General features: G+C 38.7%; 3 protein-coding genes across 10 annotated transcripts; 1 reads left to right on the top strand and 2 right to left on the bottom strand.

Moving 5' to 3' along the window:
* Window positions 1-242: 242 nt before the first annotated feature.
* Window positions 243-3069, bottom strand: LOC111272057 (tRNA wybutosine-synthesizing protein 5). 2 transcript variants are annotated; one of them, XM_022853230.2, is made up of 4 exons: window positions 2556-3069; window positions 1554-1730; window positions 999-1223; window positions 243-810 (listed from the first exon to the last, which is right to left on the bottom strand). In XM_022853230.2, the coding sequence occupies exons 1-4, from the start codon at window positions 2703-2705 to the stop codon at window positions 346-348; spliced, it is 1017 nt and encodes a 338-aa protein (XP_022708965.1). In that variant the 5' UTR covers window positions 2706-3069; the 3' UTR covers window positions 243-345. The 2 variants fall into 2 exon arrangements, with proteins under 2 accessions (XP_022708965.1, XP_022708966.1); XM_022853231.2 differs by lacking the exon at window positions 2556-3069 and adding an exon at window positions 2229-2304.
* A 147-nt stretch (window positions 3070-3216) lies between these two features.
* On the top strand, window positions 3217-6256 carry RPA2 (Replication protein A2). Of its 4 annotated transcripts, none has more exons than XM_022853239.2 (6): window positions 3217-3400; window positions 4194-4304; window positions 4692-4844; window positions 5070-5253; window positions 5591-5748; window positions 5995-6256. In XM_022853239.2, exons 1-6 carry the CDS (start codon window positions 3344-3346, stop codon window positions 6124-6126), a joined length of 795 nt encoding a protein of 264 aa, XP_022708974.1. In that variant the 5' UTR covers window positions 3217-3343; the 3' UTR covers window positions 6127-6256. The 4 variants fall into 4 exon arrangements, with proteins under 4 accessions (XP_022708974.1, XP_022708973.1, XP_022708972.1 ...); XM_022853238.2 differs by having other exon boundaries at window positions 5582-5748; XM_022853237.2 differs by having other exon boundaries at window positions 5070-5271; window positions 5582-5748.
* LOC111272058 (isopentenyl-diphosphate Delta-isomerase 1) lies at window positions 4254-15533 on the bottom strand. 4 transcript variants are annotated; one of them, XM_022853233.2, is made up of 8 exons: window positions 15406-15533; window positions 14673-14797; window positions 13713-13861; window positions 12443-12708; window positions 12241-12307; window positions 11540-11696; window positions 11063-11249; window positions 7490-10845 (listed from the first exon to the last, which is right to left on the bottom strand). In XM_022853233.2, the coding sequence occupies exons 3-8, from the start codon at window positions 13826-13828 to the stop codon at window positions 10709-10711; spliced, it is 930 nt and encodes a 309-aa protein (XP_022708968.1). In that variant the 5' UTR covers window positions 13829-13861; window positions 14673-14797; window positions 15406-15533; the 3' UTR covers window positions 7490-10708. The 4 variants fall into 4 exon arrangements, with proteins under 4 accessions (XP_022708971.1, XP_022708968.1, XP_022708967.1 ...); XM_022853236.2 differs by lacking the exons at window positions 7490-10845; window positions 14673-14797 and adding an exon at window positions 4254-4337; XM_022853232.2 differs by lacking the exon at window positions 14673-14797.
* Window positions 15534-15918: the final 385 nt, after the last annotated feature.

The following is a 15918-nucleotide window of genomic DNA, read 5'->3' as shown; positions in this document are numbered from 1 at the left end:
TATATATGCCTGTATATCTACTAATGTACGGCAATGACTCTATCATGTAAAAGCTTGTTTTTTAGGTAGCAAATGGCAGACAGAGCGTTCTCAAGGAGCGACTAGTATCTTTGTTAATTTTTGTGAAAAGCTACTTGTTTTTCAATTGCTAGATTCTATCGCATTGCTTAAAACTTAATAAAAGCTCATAAATGAGCAAATAGCTTAATTTAAGAGACAATATAGCACGACTGATTGAATCCTGCAGTCCTTCTACGCGAAGCGTTTCTGTCAGGAACATTGTGCGATCAGATTAAACCCATAACATTGTTTCGTCTTCATTTTCGCGACGATCGTATTGCTGTACTACTGAACAAAATCCCTGGGCAACTTCTCATTAACTTTATTAATCATCATGCGATAGTAAAATTGACGATAGTCATCTGGCAGGATCTCAAGTTGTTTTAGAGCTTTGGCTAGGAGGTCCATTGCGCGAGTAGCAGCCATCGGATCCTTATGATGCAGCGGGTCCTTTTTATCGTATTGGTCTCGTTCCAAATGGCGCCATAAACATGAGACCGCTACACCAAAATCTTTACAGATTGAGCTGTGGAACCATAATGCCGGAATGAACAACACATCGCCAGGCTGAGATAGTTCGCATTCCCAACGTTGTGCCATAGGAAATAGCGGGAACTTTGCAGTGTCTGGTTGGTCAACATCGAGCACAAGCGATTTGTCACCTTGAAGGTAGAGCTTAGAAGAATCACGAGGTGGAAAGAGTACTACGCGACGGGAGCCTTGTACCTGACACAACACCGTGTCCATAACCTAACAAAGAAAAGGATTTAATTTAACGTAACCCTAATGCACCATAAAATATAGCACATCGAATAGGACAGGCTAGCGAAGTTTAATAATCATAACGGTTGGTAATCATAATTAGCTTACTAAAAACCAATAAATGGGCATAATTGTTATAAATTTTGTATCATACAAGTTATCTACTTCTTACTCACGTCGTATTGCGTCCATGTGATTACATCAGCGCTGTTTATTTTGAGGTTCGTCGATATGAGCTTCTCTTTAGGAATAAAATTTGGCATTTTAAAATCATCTTGCAGGCCTTTATGATTCTTGAAAAAATCCTCCTGTCGATCGTCAGGTGAGCGAAGTTGATAAAACTCCCGTTCCGATAAAAAATGATCTCCAGTGTGTTTACCCATTCCCGAACATCGTCTAATCTGTATGTAAAAAACACCTATTTTTTGAATCTGCTAGATATTAATGCATAGCAATGCAATACAGGAATACATAATTTCTTATTGATATAGGTTATAGTGAATATAAGTATTGTTATCATAGCTCTGGTATAGAAATAAATATACATTCTAGCGAAACTACACACTGTACAAGATAACAGCATAAATGAACAACAAACATGTCAGTTAGCATAAGACCAAATCAGAATATACAAAGAGAAAGACGTTTAGGATGATAACAGTATACTGTGACGGCGAATACAGGGGTAATCATAGAATATTTTTTTCTGTTGAAATGAATATTTTACAAACCAGCTCGTTAAAGGGTAGCGTTCGATTGAGGAAGTTCTTGTGGACGAAGTCAAATCTTGCGTGCGAAGACACGAGTATGTTGACGCTCTTGGAACCGACACTATTTGAAAGGTAACGCGAGTTCCATTTATAACTGCACGGTCCCAGAGGCACATTTCGGAGAAGGGCGGGTTCGCGCTACGAGTCGATCGGGAGACGAAGTGCAAGGTTGATTAATCGTGCATTTTTCCATGCTTTTTAAAAAATACATAATCAATTTATAACATTTCACGGCAACAAATGTCAATAGTCAGAGCTCCGTCTGCATTGCTAGAATGTGTAGATTATAGCTTGCTCTCTTGCAGTTATACCTACGGTCTTTTAACGTATTATCCAATATATAAAGTTGGACTATATATATATATATATATGCAATATATATATATAATCCAACGTATATCCAATATATCTAAGTCACAGTAGCCTAATATCGTTTTCAACAGCCTGCTATATTTTTGGCGAATCGTCAACGGATACTAACACACAACACACTACATTACATTGTCATTTTTTCCGTGTTTCTGTGTACCATGGGCCCGTAACTACTGATGTAACCACGAAAAACTTTATGAATAATTTGTTTTTAACAGGCAATTATTTTTTCAATGCATATTCTCATACAACTATTACACCTACTTTACAAAATTCGAAATATAAAGGGTACATGTAGGAGAAGCCTCGCTCACAAGGTAATAGCCCCACTGTACGTGTACTTCTACAAGTCTAATATTAATAACCTTATCTAAACGGATCACGTTATCTAAATCTTATTTTACGCTCGTTAGACTCAAAATCGAAAGGCCACCACAGCAAAATTATCCTTTACGAATGAGAAATCGAATGCCTATTAAATAGTGGTAGTATCTACTTTGGTTGGTCACCACGATGATCAGCTGACCGGTGCGATCTTACTACCTTTACGCATTTGCAAAGAACCATGCAGAAATGTCAGTTAGGTCTCACCTTTTTGTATATGACTGTATAGAATATTTCACGATCAGTTCCTTCGTAGCAGGGCACTTGGCGGGCTGCCCCCGGACTGAGCATCGTTTGTGCATTAGTGGGGAGTGCCGCCGCATCGTCTTCAGCTGGGCTACAATTGTCTACACTCATTTCTTTCTCCTTGCCTCTTCGACAGCTGAGAAACTAGGAAGACCCGGCAATTTATTAAGTGTATGGAGTTTCACTGTGTTTAGCTTCTCTCCATTGTTTTCAAACTATTCTCAGGATGTCACACTGCTATGCGTATGAATTCACTCCCCGATCCGGTCTCGGTGCGCGTTGTTTTCTGTCTCTTTCATAAGAAGGAAGACGGATGGGCTATCGGAAGATAGCTATCATTGCCTCTATGAGCAGTAAACTCTCACCCAATTATGTAACCAATAGCTGCCATTGAGCTAGCTGACCAGGCAGCTACATGTGAACGATTCATTCATATTCATACAATGTAAATATAGCAACAAAAAGCATCATAAAATGTTTAAGTCGCCAGTAATTTAAGGCTATTCTATACAATTAAATAGCAAATTTATAACGCTACAAGCATACGTGTGATGTGGATAATAAACGAAGCTCATTTGTGGGTCATTTATTAGCATGTAGTGTTTGGCGCAAAGCTGTCGAATTGCGCGCTCAAACAAATTTGACCACTGAGGTAGGCCCCGGCGTTTGTAGGTTGAGACAGGATTCAGGTTGCTAAGTTATATATATTTAAATTTTTCTTGGTTGACAACCGAGGACACGATTCACAAATGGACGTATATGCTGAAGCCGGAGGGTTCGACGTAGACGCGTCAATCAACGAGGGAGTGAGTTTTTCGTCTGATTTGTGCTATCTAGTCAAGAAGTGTGCAATGACGCTTGTTATGGCAGAATTTGTTTTTTGTTTTGTTAAATACGCGGGAATACCTTATTAAAGTCCGTTTAGTAGGAACTTGTGACTTAGACTGCATGTGACGTACTCAAGTTTAGTCGTGTTGGAAAGCACTGGACGGAAATTATAACATGATTTTGCGGTAGTCTTTGGGAGTCTCAATGACAAAAGTTACTACAATATGATTAGCTAGATCAACGTCACCTGGACATAAGCAATGTTCATCTAATTATAATAATTATAATAATCTAAGGTAATAATGTTTTTATATAGAGGCATAGTATTGCAATGAGCATTGAATAGCGAAAACCTACAAGATAGAACCTAATAATATCATATCGGACCTGACATATAAAATAGAAGTTATCAAAGTCTATTGAGCATAGTTTCGTTTATTTGAGCGTGCAAGCCGTCATTAGTATATCACTATAGATGCATTCTGTGACCACCATCGTATGACAGAATCTTTGTGGTAGTCTACAGGCCCAGCCTCAGTATGTTTGCATATTCAGTTCTTGCAGGCAGTAACACAATCCTTCAACTTCGATTTTTTTACAACGTCTTACTCAATTTAAATGTAATGCGTGAATGTTTTTCTGTCATAAAAATAACAGAAAAAGATATGCTAAGAGCATGATCAACATGTGGCCTGAAATACTTCGAGAAGATCTACAAAACTCTGTTCCTAACGTGACGATCTCTTGTTTTACGTATTGAAACAAATAAAGAAGCGCGAGCGCGGGGGTCGTGGCCCTCAGAATCTCACGCCGCTAACCTGCGCCGATATCCAACGAATGTCAGGAGAGAAATGGACCTTCCACAATCATCAGGCAGAGAAGGTAAGTAAATCCTAGTTTTTCAGTGAAGTATATCTGAAAAGTTAATTAAATCTATTAAAACCCTTCTAGGCATATAATTTCGAACATAATAGGTATTGACACACTTTGTATTCTGCACTATAAAATGTTACCCGGAAGGAAACGACACGCATGTTGCATGCCGATATCCTATCTCGATGTCAGGTCCAAGAAGCCGCTGGCTGGACTCCATCGACGTGCATATAAATGCAGCATGTGTCTATGAAAGAACACCCTTATAATGTGCCTGTTGCAGTAAATGGTTCGTAAATCGTTTACTTCAGGTTTTTTTTTGCTTTACTTATGTACTTAACTATTTTTAGTTAATTAACGAAAATCACTCAGATTGAATCGTTTAATTTAATCCAGGTGTGCCTGGTAGGAATCGTTAGGTCCTACGACACAACAGCCATGCGTGTTACTTTGGTAATCGATGATCGCCTTGGACCACCCGTCATTTGCCAGTCAATGGACGTTAACGATCAAGAACTTGAACGGATTTCTGACGGAATGTATGTTAAGGTAAGCAGGAAACCATCAGATTTCAGTTATAGTGTAGAACGCACTCCTTAAGTTTTTCGTAGCTATCTTTGTGGATGAACTTTTCATTACGTCAATATCTATCATAATTTTTCGGACGTTTAATTTAGAGGCTACAAGGCTTTTCATTATCTAAACTAATGGAAGCCCACTTAGAGCAATCTTGCGTATTCAACTTCTAGTAATCCTTCATTTTCTCATACACAGATATTCGGCCATCTGCGCAAGCAATCTGTGAACAAAGAAGAGGACATGAAGGTGATGATTACGGTAATCAAGATCCGAGCCTTGTCCTCAATAAATGAAGTGTTTAAACACTCACTCGAATGTACCCATGCTAAGCTTTCATATCTTACAGTTGACAAACGTTCAGAACAAATCCTCAGCAAAGGTTCGTCATCAAACCAGCGTGAGTAACCTAATTGCATGCGAACAGTGAGGGTCTTTAATTTGCTAAATTACTAATTAATTATTAATTAATAATTTCACTCCTAAATAGAGGTAGACTCAATTATAAAAAGTATTCTGTAATTTTTCCTATTTGACAGTTAAAACGACTTGTTGACAATTACGTGTAATTGTATTTTAGGGCGAGTCCTATATGACACATTCGGTAGGCGGCTCTCAGATTCGGCTCTCATTTTGGCCACTGTGTTTTTCTTAAAGACAATTACCAAAGACGCATCAATATCCTATTTCTCTTTTTATTTTTGTTGTAGTTGCAATAGGAGGTCAAAGGATTGGCGCTGGAGGCACTGCAGCCAGTGTATCAACTATCGACCTGAGTTCCATTGGATCCAGTGGAGTGAGTGGCTTGAATCGGAACCAAGAGATGGTCTATTGCGCCATTCGTGAGGGCGGACCTCTCGGAATTAACATTGAAAAAGTACGTCTCCCGCAAAAACTAAAAATTTTTTTATAGAATGATGCAAGCATCATACTTTTTAGTACCATACTACTTCACGAAATATATTTGTTTTATTTCAAGTGAATACTAGTTAACTAGCTGTAAAAGGATTAGGAAAGACCCATACTAGAGCAACATAAAGCAAGCAAGTACAAACTTTATCATTTAGATACTTATTTAATATCTACAATTACGTCCAAATCCGCTCTTAATTGCTTGCGATAGGTTGCTACGAACTTGGCTGCTCACGGCCTTAAGTCTCGTGAAGTGCGTGACGCCGTTGAGTTCTTGGCTAACGAAGGTCATGTATACACGACTATCGACGATGAAACGTATGCAACCGTCGATAACGAATAAGTTCGTGCTCCACTAAAGGGATAATGGAACAAAAAAAGTGAGAAGCTGCGATTACCTCGATGACACCTCGTAGAGAGTGGCCGCCGATTTGTTAAATGTTGAAATATGAATAAAGCGAAATAACATGGTATTCCGGTGTCTGTCTATACTTGTGACTAGAGATTATATATTACCGATTGAATTAATCTAGTTCCTGTTGAATGCGCGAATTTCGGCGTATAAATATCTGTGTGCGAAATATCCCGGCACTGATAATATTTTTAAAAAAGGACAAGGTTTTTAAAAAAGACCTACGAACGAAGAAGCTTGTCGATGCAGCCAAATGGAGAGTTCGTTTTTCTTCAACCGAAAGACAACAAATGCATTGAAACCTGAGTTCTTCGACACTGCCAATGAGTCAGCCCTAGCGCTAATCTTTCACTCTGCAGGTATCCTTAACAAACAGGTGTTCCAACGAAGTGGTAACTAACTGAGCTATCGAAGCCAATAAAGCAGGAACAGTTTATGATCAAAAGGATCCTAAGAAATTTTGTTTCCTAAGTTCAGTTGTAATATCGATGTGCTAAACCGGTGAGAACGTGCTTACCACGGCTTTTTCTTTAAGACGGACTCCTGTATATGAAATGCAAGTTAATTATGAGAAAGATAAGGAACTTTGTTCATATGATTAATTTAGCGATTACTATACCTTAAGATTAGAGATATGATAAATTTGTTGCAAAAACGAGTAGCTATAGTACATCTATTGAAGTACGTTTCATGTTCGCTGGCAGTCGTTTTTAAGATATGAATTTATAATCCTAATTCTTTCTGCAGTGAGTCGAATCAGCCTAAAAGTTTCGGGCGGCCCGTTCTTAAACCTATAATCCTGCAAGGCTAATGCTACCAGCAAATACTGTCTGGATCGTTGTCCACGCTTTTTTTAGCCACTTGCTTTTCTGATTAGATGTGGCACCTCATTTAATGGTACATTTGTTTGCAGTTGTCCTACGGCGAACACGTATTATTTGATTGCACAACCACTTTGCATCGTCCTGTCAATTTGGATAAAACCATTATACACCGTAACAAATCATGATACTCATTAGTGGTAGGAAAATCCAAATGAAGGACGTGATTTTCATATTCGGCCTTTTCTAGCAATCCATGTCGGCGCACTGCTGTGATGCGCAGCATTTTATCTTGAGAATAAGAAAACGTTTGAAGACGAGTCGGTCATGTCCAGGTGAATAAAACCAGAAAATGAATTTGACAGTGGCCGCGGTATACGTTAGTATATTCAAATGGTACGCTATTCATGGTAGTTACAAGATTTGCTAAATATTCACTTAGAAGCAACTAAGAAGAATAAAAAGAAACGCGATTTAAACCTTAACATTTTAATGTTTGCTTTATTCAAAACAAACAAAAAATATTTATAGACTACTGTTACTAAAAAGTCAACATTTATCTGAACATGTAATCACTAACATTGAGCAGTAACATAAATGTAGGAACGTAACAAAAACGCCAGTTAGATTATACACCTAAGTACAATGTTATTTTTTATAATAACATTGTACCTAGGTGTATAAAAAGAGTGAACATTTTGAGAATGTTCACGCTTTTTATAAAGAGTTAACTTTTTGAGTGGGACATACGAAGCTACGAAAATAAGTTGGAACGATATTGCTAGATGATGATCATCCTTGAGGAGCAACATGTCCTTTGCTACTTGGCATGGCACATGTTTTGCAGACAGTTGTACAGAATTGTTTCAATTCAAGTTTGTCTCACAAAATAAATACACACACAGAATACATAGAGTATACTTACAATGCAGTCAGCAGCCGAGGTGGGTAAATTAGCATTCGTTATATTCGTTGATCTATCTATATGTTGTTCTTAACCCTGGTAGACGTACTACTAATGCAAATGTCTACCTCTGTACCTTGCATCTAATCTTAAAAGTTACACGACATACCCCTTATATTTTCTTTGTCCACAAAACGTATGTATACTACGAGACGGATATTTATAATTAAGTAGAAACGATGCAATCTAAACAGCTTCACATTACGTGCTTAAATTTCTGCCTAATTTAGACATCTGTTATTTAGTAACAACAATGAAAAACGGTCGGTTTCATTTCGATTAAATTAGGACGAAACTGTTTGTGCATTACTAGGCTCTTCCCACAAGGCTGACAACTTAGCTTGAACACATTTAACTAAAAACTGATAAGAATAATAATGGTAAAAACTATATATTCATTTTGTTTAGTAATATTGCCTTGTATCAACATTATAGTAACAACGTGTTGGACTGGGATGGATGCTAACATCTTGTTAAATTAGGGCGAGGGAATTAGCTGAGACGCTCAACAGTCGCTCACTTCATACCTTAACGAACTACAGTTTTCTGTTAATCCTCACCGGTGACAGTAAGTTAAGACTTCTTGTTAATATTAGTCGAAGCTCGAGCTCAAATGTTACCGTTTCATGGACCGGTGTATTATTTTGAGTCTACCTAGTATGTCTTCATTGTAGGGTTTAAGCTGATATTGTTTTGCGCATTCGAAGATTTTGTCTTCGCACGAAAAATTTTTTTCAAAGGAAGACTTTACCGAAATGGGCTCAACAACGGTGTTCGCATCTCTAATATAAAATCATGTATGTAGCTTGAAACTGCTTTCTGCACTTTCCGCGAGAATATGTACTTCAGATTTCAAGCCGTACACATACTGCACACCCTTCGTATTACAAAGCGTTGAAAGATCTCAGTGTCTTGTTGCGTAACTGCAATAGGCAAAAACGCGCCCGTATTTATCGACCTGTTTGCGCGTATCTTGGATATGAATCATACTAATATTATAATATCTCCAACAATTATTGTTACCTAGACCTTTAGTTGTTAATCATTACACAACAATAATTCTTGATCTATTCACGTTGGAGCATACACACACATTCTCAAAAATCCCTGATCAAGACAAAATAACAATTACTAATCATAGTACCGAATGAGCGAATCCAACTTCCGACTTCGTTTGATATCAGCAGTATAAATTGGATGATATTCGCTCATTCCCTTTTGCCTCTCGTTACCACGATACTAGTCAAAGGGGTAATTAGCTAAGTCAAAAATGGTTTCTTGAGTTACTCATCTCACCTGATTAGTTGTTTGTACTGCTTTCTCATTAACTACATACAGTCTGAACAGTATTGAGAGTCACAGTGAGTGAGACAGTTTTGACATACACGACATGCAAGATGTTGAAAGTGCGTTTCTACGCTGTCCTGAGATGTTTCGATACTCCAAATTAATCATTCAATCAGCTTAGAAAAATCTTTGGGGACCTTGCACGTGTGTATCTGTATTGACTAGTAAGATAGAGGGGAACCTCGCTGAACTGGTCAGCACTGACCCGCCTGAGGTCCGGGAGTAAGCTGTTTAGGTGTCCAGTGACCGTACGCAGCCCTATAGCAAGCAATTTATACAGAGAGGAAAGTCACTGAGTCTTACTACGTATTATCGTATGTATTAGTGATCTCGTGCCAGACACACACGCGCTTATCAGGAGGAGGATAAAACTGACACGTACATATTGAGATAGCATTGGAGAACATCTGCTGGACTTGGGAAACTATTTTTGCTAAGTTAAAAATAGCCCACTTATTTTTTTATACGATAGCACCTATAAAACAAAAATTGACACCTATTTCACAGTTTTAGAATAGATATGGTATAACAAACAAATACACCGATTTACATTACCGCACTACATTAGCCAAAAGCTAAAACGGGTTTATGTCCCTATCTGGACGCGTGTTGGATCTACAATAGGTGTGATGCGTAAGTCATTTTAGGGCAAATTCTATCTCCATAAGCAAAACGTGCGAGCCACCGGCCTTTTTTGAGACATTTCGGTGATAGCCTGACCAATAACAGAACTATTCTGAACGAGGTTTCAAGTATGTTGAAAGGCAAAAAACCCATGTTGAAACCCATGCTTTTTTGCATTTTAACCAGATGAAGTATTTTAATCGACGTTTGGATATGCTGCACCCTAGCGAAAACGTTGCTACAAATGGAAGTCATATGTTGGCTTCCCAGTAACCGTGTAAAGTATAATCTTCAATTTGTTGCATCACAATGTTCTGCCACTTATGTTGCAAGGGGACACAGAAAAAGAATTGCAATTCGAAATGTTCCTAATGGCCCCACACTATTAAAAGTTTAATTTTATCGTTTCACCGCAGCTGCAGCATCAATTGAGGTCGTTACGCATAGAAGTACATCTTCGAAAATCGCAAGTTAAATATTTATGTGTGCTAGTAACTTCGTTATTGTTTAGAGTAAACAATGTATTGACATCTTACTAACAATATAAGGCAATCACAATTATAATACGAAAGCCTAGTAGTGACGAGAAAATTATGTATCTATAACGCTGCACGGGCTTCGTTAAGAAAATGTCTATGACCTCGCTCCAATATGGCAAAAAGTGCCGAAGCTTGCTAGGGAAATGCGAAATGCTAAGCACGTTTGTCTTGTCATCATTTTTGTTAGAAGATGACGATTATAGAACGACCGATGGCTCCTAATTTAGCCTAGTTATAACGTCGTGCGAGTCAAACTCATGAATCCGGTCGAGATTGTCCCACCACTTCTTTAGCGAAGTCGCCAAGATGAGACGAAACCAGGGAGTAAGCTTGTTTCCGTTTTTTTCTAAGTTGTCTGAAAGTACAGCAAGTTGGGATTCGGTAATTAACTGAGATACTGACCTCGGTCTACTTTCAGGCTCACGTCGCTTGAAGTACGTATATCTGTACATCCTGGGATAATTAAAAAAAAAATATATTTTTAACGGCTTAGCCGGTTCGGACCGAAAACTATCTAATGATGCTTATTTTAGATGTTTTACATTAACAGCATCATCAGATAGATGACTTACCCACAAAGATGTCGACGTCTTTTCTCGAGAGGTATAGTGTAGATTTTATTTCGTTGGGATTTGGTTGGATTGTTGTTATGTCCTTCTGCATAAATAAAATGTAGTCGATTTCGTGCTCTCCCCACTGTCTATCCGATTCCGCCTTATACTTCATGCGCGTTACGTAGTGAAAGTCATCAAGCGGAAGCTACAAAGACATCGATCTATATGTGAGCTATAACGATATCAAAATATTTCCCTCTGCACAGACTCTGTAGTTTTCATCGATTACATCAACATATGACATCGTTTAGTACGTAAAACCAAAATATAAGCTGTAACCGTATCAATTTACCGAATTCGGCAATTCCCAATAAGGACATTTTGATTTAGCCTGAATCTCTTCACCGTTTAAAAGATGCTGCATATAACAGAGACATTATTTAGGTCATTTTCATATAATCACTATCATTAAATAGTACGGAGAAATAACTGCACCTCTTCTGGCGGGATTCCTAGCTCAATAAACATTCGACGTTGAGCCGCGTTCTTTACCCCTTCAATGGGGTTTGTGGTGAGCTCCGACGGAGTGGCAAGTGGATGAGAACAACACGAGTTGGTAAAGCACCCAGGAAATGTGATTTTCTCATCGGACCTGTATCAAATAAACGCCACTACAACTATAAACTACAGAAATATCCCAAATGCCTTTACCAAAAATTAACGAAGGAAACTGCAATGTCACCATCTAAAGATGATACTCTCTGACAAGCTGCAATTAGCAGAAATGTATTGGTTCTTTAAAATCCCGAAGCATGTGAAATCGGTATCACTACCTTTTAAAAAAGTAAAAGACGTATTTTATCGATAGCCTTATTAAATCTTTCTGCGCGCGGCCCCTCAACATCAATACTCACGTGGCAAGTCGAATACCTATGGCGCGGTTGTGGATTATTTCGAAGGCTCTACTGGTAGGTAGTTTTACACTTATGCCGTATCAACGTAACTGCTTGGTACTGATACTAACAATTCAAATAACTTGAAAAAATCACTAGATCTCAGCACAAAATCGAATTTAAAGCCTCACGGTTTCGATTCAAACGCTCTATACATCCTGTCAGTGATGTAGTAAATCTCTGAATATTGAGTAACGAAAAATACAAATATTTAATTATTTTAGTGTATTGTACGATGATTACCTTTGCTGGATAAGGAGATCTCCAGAAGAATTAAAAAGGAAGACAGAGAATGCTCGATGAAGAAGGCCTGCAAGCGAAAACACCGTCGGATGTGGATGCACAGATCGTTATTTTGATATTTCCATTCCAATTTCTCGTAAAGATGCTTAACTACAGCGATATACGTAGGAACAGACGTGGACCACGATAGTAATAACTGTACCTTTTTGAATATTGGACATGAGATGACAATCCTTTTTGCTGGCGGCTCCCGTAACACGGTCATTTTCGTCAACCAGGATACACTTCTCATTCATCAATGCGATTTGAGTGGGATCAAGGCCAGCAAATATGTCCGACTGGGGTTCGTTACCAACTGGCGAATAGTCGAGATCTGCATGGTTAGGACGCAACGGACTCGGAGGAGCTGACACGGCTGTCGACATTGCAACGGCTAGGGATCGACCAGCTGTGCGATGAAAAGGTGATCTGCGTTATCACAGTAAAACCAGGAGAATGCAAAAACAAAATCTATGTATAAACATTCATTGTACATTTTTCATAAAATATACACTAACAATTGTTTCAGAATATACGGTTAAAACAGACAGTCCTTCAGGCCTCAGCTGCTTAACGAGTGCGCAACCGGTCTGAATCACTACTCTTTCAATTTTTCGTTCGATTCTCATTCAAGGCGAGTTCGCTGAGAACAGGCACGCCATCGTTAATGATGGCTTAATTAACATGAAATAACAGCAAGGGAAGAATAAATAATACGACATGTACTCAACTCTAGTAAGCTAGTTTGGTACTAATTTGGCCATGTCTGTGTTTATGAAAAATTCCTGAATTCAAAAGGTTCATCGAAAGACTTTCACCTGAACCTGCATTTTTTTTACTGAGGTTTAATTAAAAAAATGCTTGCGGTATTTACTATATATAGTCTGTCTATGTGCTACAGTACTTTGCTATGAAATTAAGTCCGAGCACGATTTGTATTGGTTCCTGTAAGAATGAAACATAGAACAATTGTTTTTCTGGGGACCATCCGAATTCATTTAGGCTGTCCTCGTAATAATCTATTTGCCTGCTAATCTTACCGACACGTTATGGTCTAGGTTCGAACCAGGGACTTCGTTTCATGCTGGGAGCCAGCCATCTGATGGAGTCTGCCTACCACTGATACCGGACGTAAAACTCGAAGCAACTGGATATGGGTAGGAAAATCTACAGCTATATTATATTATTTTTACAGAGCAAAACACGGACGGTACCTAGCACGCTTTAACATAGTTAAGGCTTATATCAAATACAGATACACTTCGTTATCGATTTTATGAAACAATGATAGTTCTGGTTGCCATTTAGTCTCGGTACCGTAGCTTATGCGATAGTCAGAACTTCATTGTAATAAACAAAATTAGCGAACTAATTGACTAATTCTGCGAGCTCGACAGTATGTAAAGGATAAAATTGAAACTGTTAACACATACCCAAACAGATTCCCTTTGCTTGAGGTCGCTACGACTTGCAAAGGTTCCTCCGATTCTCGCCTGGGGAATAATTGACGTCCAGCTATATTCACAATGCGGTTTAGGGCACGACGCATGGTCTCAGTGAACGTAGAATCGGTGCACTATGCCTGGTTGCCAAAATAAATTTGTAGATTATGCAAATAATATATGTAGATTACAATAGATGTATTGTCGATGCATGCATCAATACCGGAACCTTTATTGTACAAGGTGTAGTATTTTATTAGTTGGACAAACAAATTCTGCATTAAATTTGCCAGTTCGACTTAACAAAAAGCATGTTTGTAGATCTTTCTGCTCATAACAAATTTCACCTTTGCATAAAAACCGCTGTCACGGACAAGCCACACAGAAAGCTCCTTTAATTTGAATAGTAGTACACGCATATACAAGCTCGCTGTCAGATATGTGATATCTATTCAACAAAAACGGGAATATTTTGTGTCACGCTGCTGTCTTCTGACGTTGTAAATAAGAAACATGGTGCATATGTAAAAAAACTATGCTAGTAATAAAAGAAAGACAAAGAACACCGACAAAATAGTTTCACCGAATATCGACTTAGCCTTGTGCAGAGTATAGACTGACAATAATTCGCAACGATAAAGATTTAGTCGATTTTCGTTGGCACGACACTTGGAGAACCTTGGGCCTGTAGTCGCCACACAATAGAAGAACTTCGGCCAGTCTTACTCTCGGTACTAAGTCACAGAGTTACAACTGTGGTCCATCCGCTCCGTCAGCCCATTTTGTTGGCACTTTGCAAATTTTCGGGTCGAACGGGAAAGAGTAAGTGAAAGAAGAGAGATGCCATGGGGGTGTCGGATGGCCAACATATACAAATACTGGAATCGATACTGTCGGAGCGCATAGAACATACAGGCATACGGAAAATAAACGAAATGCGCCGTTCCCTACTGTCCATTAGTTAGTGGAAAGGAAATCCTGGCGGTGATACACTATCACTGTCTCGTGTTTTTCTATAGAAGCTGACTGTCTGTCATCCAGATGAATACCAAGAACATTCGAACGTTCACTTATAGCTGAAAAATAGCCACGAGACGAAAGCGTCACGTAATTAGCAGTAATTTGGCACTAATGTTCTGTTCATTTATAATACGTTCATTTATTTAGTAAGAGTACAATAAGAATTTTTTTTAACGCCGCATTGCCTTTGCTTTTTCGCAGTGAATGTAAATTGTCTTTCGGGTGCAGGCGGAGAAAAGTGATACGATAAGCATTTTTGATAGACAGCCGGACAAGATTTCTAGTGAAATAGCCTGGGAGCGACACTGTCGCTGCAACGTGGCGTCCAGCCTTTTTTTTTGTTAAAACCGCACTAAATGAAAAGCGCTATTAAAGCCCCATAAATACCTGCAAGACACTGAAAACACGAGTCTAATGTCAGAAAACTCATAATAAGAACTGCACGTCAATGTGCACCCAAATCCTCCAACCACACAGACCACTACCCCTTGTTCAAACGATGTCACTGGCAAATGATCCTCGATATGGACCCAGATGCAAGTTCTGTGTGATACAGCCACCATTTGAAAAAAGAATCCCTATCGGTAGGATAGTGCAAGTTGACAATAAGTTGATTTCGACGTAAATTATGAACTACACATTAGACCTGTCTTATTTCACCCACCGGTTGTTCCTCCAATGTATCTAGAAAAGCCTTACGCAATTGTATTAACTAATCACGTCACGGAGAGGAAGCAATTCAATATTCCCGTAGAGGGAGACGAAGGCGACGAAACCTGGGCGCCGCCATCTTGAAATGGGGTTCGACTTGGCGCGCAAAATTTGACTTATAGTACATTAAGCGCTCAAATAATGACCGCTGAGCTTTTCGGCATTTTTTACAGAAATTGTTGTCTTTCAAAGAGGATATATTTCCACGGAACAGTGACTTAACACTTAGATTTCGTGTAGACAGGCACAAAACTGCAGGAAGAAATAATGTTTTTATAGAAGAAAGTAGCCGTTAGAACCGCTGTGCAATGTAGGCACTCAGTAGCGATTTAGGATGATTCTGTCGAAAGCCATACGTCTTCTGATACGTTAATATTTAATTAATACAATAATTAGTATTGATTAGTCATATGGTAAGATGACAGTATAGGCGTCCTCGGTTTGTTTTGCCTATTTTGTATTTATT

This window comes from Varroa jacobsoni, unplaced genomic scaffold (genome assembly GCF_002532875.2).
Source record: "Varroa jacobsoni isolate VJ856 unplaced genomic scaffold, vjacob_1.0 contig01503, whole genome shotgun sequence".
Taxonomy (NCBI): domain Eukaryota; kingdom Metazoa; phylum Arthropoda; class Arachnida; order Mesostigmata; family Varroidae; genus Varroa; species Varroa jacobsoni.
The sequence above is the reverse complement of the archived record's forward strand: the minus strand, read 5'-3'. Positions and strand labels throughout refer to the sequence as shown.

Bases quoted from the DNA above. Each gene is read 5' to 3' on its own strand.
- LOC111272057 (XM_022853230.2), bottom strand. From the start codon at position 2,705: ATGAGTGTAGACAATTGTAGCCCAGCTGAAGACGATGCGGCGGCACTC. The intron at 1,731-2,555 runs GTGAGACCTAAC...ATCGACTCGTAG, and splicing joins ATACAGTCATATACAAAAAG to CGCGAACCCGCCCTTCTCCG. The intron at 1,224-1,553 runs GTTTGTAAAATA...TTTTACATACAG, and splicing joins CGCTACCCTTTAACGAGCTG to ATTAGACGATGTTCGGGAAT.
- RPA2 (XM_022853237.2), top strand. From the start codon at position 3,344: ATGGACGTATATGCTGAAGCCGGAGGGTTCGACGTAGACGCGTCAATC. The intron at 3,401-4,193 runs GTGAGTTTTTCG...AAACAAATAAAG, and splicing joins ACGCGTCAATCAACGAGGGA to AAGCGCGAGCGCGGGGGTCG. The intron at 4,305-4,691 runs GTAAGTAAATCC...AATTTAATCCAG, and splicing joins ACAATCATCAGGCAGAGAAG to GTGTGCCTGGTAGGAATCGT.
- LOC111272058 (XM_022853233.2), bottom strand. From the start codon at position 13,828: ATGCGTCGTGCCCTAAACCGCATTGTGAATATAGCTGGACGTCAATTA. The intron at 12,308-12,442 runs GTACAGTTATTA...TTTCGCTTGCAG, and splicing joins CATGTCCAATATTCAAAAAG to GCCTTCTTCATCGAGCATTC. The intron at 11,250-11,539 runs GTGCAGTTATTT...ATGTCTTTGTAG, and splicing joins TAGGAATCCCGCCAGAAGAG to CTTCCGCTTGATGACTTTCA.